Source organism: Hydractinia symbiolongicarpus, chromosome 13 (genome assembly GCF_029227915.1).
Source record: "Hydractinia symbiolongicarpus strain clone_291-10 chromosome 13, HSymV2.1, whole genome shotgun sequence".
NCBI lineage: Eukaryota > Metazoa > Cnidaria > Hydrozoa > Anthoathecata > Hydractiniidae > Hydractinia > Hydractinia symbiolongicarpus.
This window is the reverse complement of record NC_079887.1, coordinates 10446562-10450760: the sequence shown is the minus strand read 5'-3', so window position 1 is coordinate 10450760 and position 4199 is coordinate 10446562. Positions and strand designations below refer to the sequence as shown.

At 36.6% G+C, this 4199-nt stretch overlaps 1 protein-coding gene across 1 annotated transcript; it reads right to left on the bottom strand.

Annotated features, from left to right (window-relative positions):
* Positions 1–546: 546 nt before the first annotated feature.
* Positions 547–3391, bottom strand: LOC130623825 (uncharacterized). Its single transcript, XM_057439353.1, has 3 exons — positions 3238–3391; positions 1087–1131; positions 547–896 (listed from the first exon to the last, which is right to left on the bottom strand). The coding sequence occupies exons 1-3, from the start codon at positions 3272–3274 to the stop codon at positions 655–657; spliced, it is 324 nt and encodes a 107-aa protein (XP_057295336.1). The 5' UTR covers positions 3275–3391; the 3' UTR covers positions 547–654.
* Between the last annotated feature and the right edge of the window lie 808 nt (positions 3392–4199).

Here is a 4199-nt window from a genome sequence, read left to right as displayed (position 1 = left end):
TCCTTGTTCAAGTACCTTTCAAAACTGAAATGGAGATAGAGGGGATGAATACATAAACCCGGTTGATCAGGGAAAAATTTTAACCCGCATTGCAGGGACGATTTTCAACACGGTGCCGGGAAAATTTCACCCCGGTAAACCAGCCACCGTTAACTTAATAACGTGCTAAAATATATTATAATGCAACGTGTCAGGCTGGAAGACCATCTTCAGCGACTAAATAAATACGAAAATGAATAGCGGGACGCGCCAAATCTGCGCATGAGGTTCGATTTTGCTTTTCTGGAACGGCGTTGGTTTCTGATGCTTATATGCGGACTGGTTCGGCAACCAAGCTGGTATTAGCTTGTGGTTATGTAAAAACAACCTAACGAGCTTAGGCGCAACCTTGTCCCAAAAGCTTTTTGTCTCTCATCGGCTATGAGCTTAATAGGTCAAAGGCAAATTAATAAACTTACGTTACATGTTACAGTACCAAAAATGCATAACATTCCATAAATTCTATTACCTTTGACAACCCTGTGAGTTAAAGCAACACAACGCGAATATTTGTGATTTTCTTTATATAAAAATGAAATGTGAAAATGTATGAATAATTTCTAGTCTGTGTTTGCCATAAATAAAAAATCGACATAAATTACTAAAGCAGGAAGATTAAGAAAATCCGAGCAATTCAACATCAAAAATTAAAGTGGCTTTTGGTGGAATCACACCAGGATAGCCTTTCTCTCCATAAGCATAGTCATGTGAGCATGTTAAGATAGCACGTTCCCCTTTGGACATCTTAGCTACACCTTCGTCCCAACCTTTAATCACTTGACCTGAGCCAAGGACAAACTCGAATGGCTTTCCACGATCACGAGAGGAATCAAATTTCTTGCCATTTTCTAATGTTCCTATGAATGAAAATGAAAATAATATCGAAATAAAAAAGAATAAAACGAACTTTAAAATTTTTCAATATCTTCAAATATCTGAACATGATTGATTCGCAAAAATTAATTTCATCAATTGTATTTTTTTTCATGGACCTTAATCAAGGCTTTTCTTCACCAATTGTCATTAAAAGCAACTTAAAAACCTTACCTGTGTAATGAACCTGTACTTTTGATCCTTTGGGAGGGTTGGTACCTGAAGTAAATTAAGATATGATTGTACAACTTATTCATTGCATCCACTGAATAGGTCAGAAACAAAAATTAGCAAAGCAGGGTCAATTTCTTCATACAAAGGCAATGTTAGGACTTTTATTGGGTTTAAATAAATCAAAAGGCATCAATCTCAAACGTTGTTTGGTGAAAAGAAATCCATATAAAAAGATCTCTCTCTAGCAAGTTTTAGCATTTTATTCCCTGTCACACAAATGCCAGAGCCAAAAGAGGTTACTGCTGAAAAGTAAAATGCCAGGCAGAAATTCATCTGTCAAAATGGTGCTTTTATAAATAACCTAATCAGTCATTCTTTGCAAAGCATTAAGAACAAGTGGATTTAGGATTTTTTGGCTTTATGATTTTTTTGAGGCTGGTAAAAGAAAGGAGTAGGATGTAGTAGGGGTTAAAAATACACGAAAACATCTTTGTGGGCTGCAATATCTTAACAGCATCATAGGGAATTTTTAAATCTTTTATAATAAAATAAAGATTGCATCTGTCTGTAACAGGCAAAGTGGATGTGTTAATTTTCCTTTGCTTTTGCCTAAATAGATATCTTAAATGTTAATTTTTCTGACGTTACGCCGCGACAAAATCACAACAATGTAATGCCAATATCCTTATTTAAATTAATGAAGCCATTACATTGCATTCAAAACTTTGAGGTCAAATAGCTTAAAGGATGCAGTTCAGGATAAGGCAAACAGCTTGCATGTTGAGAAACATTTCATACTGAAAATTTTTTTATGAAGTTTATAAATAAGTTTTTGTCTTCCGCAAGCGACCTTGGGTTTCTGTTTTGTAATTTTGCAACCTTTAGATAGCCTTACTAATAAACATAAAAATATTATATGGAACCAGTTTTTCCTTTGGGGGTTCTTTCACTACTGGAGTTCTTATTAAACCTAACCCCGTCTCTCAAAGCTATTTTACCCCCAGCCAAACACAGAAAGTTTCCAAGTCAGAAACAATTTTGTTTCACAGAAAAAAAAACATAAAATTTGGTTTCTAAAATGTTTCTTTTTTAGGAGTTTTCATGTACGAAAACTGTATCTGGTATTTTATCCAAGAGGGTGCCGACAAGCCGCAACACCCCCATATATAAGGGCAAGTTTGGGCGAATTTTCGAATAAAATTGGTGGTTGTCCCCCGAAACCGTCGGCACTTTCCCGAATTCGCCCAAAGCATTCCTGAAATGCAATTCCTTGTAACATACCATGCGGACGATAGTTGGAAAAAAGACGTTTGAAGAGAAAGGATTTAATAAAGTTTATATATATAAATGAGTTATTTATACAGTAAACTTTATCAAAAACCATCAAAAACAGTTCTTTTAAGAACTTTGCTACCACATAATAAGTTTATTTCAATGTTTATAGTTTTTTGAATCATATTAGGGGCCACATCCATACTTACATTGCCACAAGAAATGTCCAATGGACGTTTGTGGGTAACTTTTAAAGTGACAATTCAAAACTACGTTTTTGCCCACTACAATCAACAAGACCACCAAAGAACAGCGGAAAAGGCTTTTCACCTTTGCAGGATAGGTTTTTTTTGGAAAAATAACTCCCACAAGTGGACGTTTTTCAGGGTGGGTGGGTTGTCTTTGAAAAGAAACGTCCATTGGACGTTTGTCGTGGCAATGTGAGTATTGATGAGGCCCCTTAGTGTCTGTTTTTTCTTTTTTTCAGGCATTATTCGGGCCTATGCGGGTTTTTTCAGGCAAATAATTGATTTTTTTTTAAAACGCCAAACTGGCCTGAAAACGCCTGCACTTTTTACGCTTTATGCGGCTTATCGACACCCTCTTTTTCATCCTTGACTGACAAAGCTTGCTGCATAGTATTTTAGCATCTGGCAAAATCTGCTTAATTTGGCTTTTAGCCAAAAGATTAATTTTTGACCAAATAATGTGGTGAAATGATATAAATATTAAATTCAGCCGTTGTTTATCCCAAACTGTGTTGAGTCTCGCTCATCATCATGCATGATTAGAAAAAAAATAAAAGAGACATTGTCAACCAAGATGCGTGTTTTAGTGGACCTTGCCTTACTAATGGAAAAAATTTCGAAGTTAACTTACCGTCTCCAGGTGTTTTAGTCTCTACGGTTACTCCCATTTTTTTATATGTGTTCTTTGATTTTAGATCGCACCCTGATGGCAGATGGCTGAAGAACACTTGTGAAAGAACGGCGCTACAACTTCTAGTGGAAAATGCTTTCAACCGTGGTCAAATCATACCACAGTTTTGACAGGAATTAACTTGGTTTTTACTTCGGGTCAGTTTGTTTACTAAGGCATGTGAGATATACGGTTCCTATTTTCTGTTGAAACAGCGCGCCATATGCAAGTCAACCATCATTAGTACAACTTAAGGCCTAGGACCCTGTAGATTAACATGGAAGGAGGGAGAAGTGGGAGCGATCCTCCAAACATCCTCGTCCCCAGGATTCGCAGCCTGATCAACCTCCAGCTTAAGTATACTTGACGTTAAACAGAGAAATGGTAGAAAATGATAATAACTACTAAAGTTCTAACAAGCACACATATTTGACGTGCTGTGTAGAAAAGCACAGAAAATTCTTTCAGTTAACGGCTCGTGTTCCTAAAATACAAAAGTATTTGTTTCACACGAATAATATATTCGTATCGGCCGTGCAGATATGAAAAAAGAGACAACAGTGCTCTGGGAGTGAGGTTGATATGTATCTGCAAACATCCATGCGAGAAACACATAGATGAATAAAGTGTGCTTTGTAGTTTGTGCATATTATAAATGGAGACGGTCATTTACGACAGAAAAAAAAGGCAACTGCCTTCTGGTCAATTTGTACTTACACACTATAAGGGGCTGTCCATATGAGGTGAGCTGGCCCGGTTAGGCGGGCAAAAGTAACCTCGATCTAGGACCTGTTGTCTCTTTTTGTACATCGGACGGCGAAAGATCCATCAATAGGTATGCGCCGGTGGTTAAAGAATGTCACGAAAGTTTGTTAAACAATATATTTTATATATATTTTAAATCGCGTGCCAAAAAAGTAAAT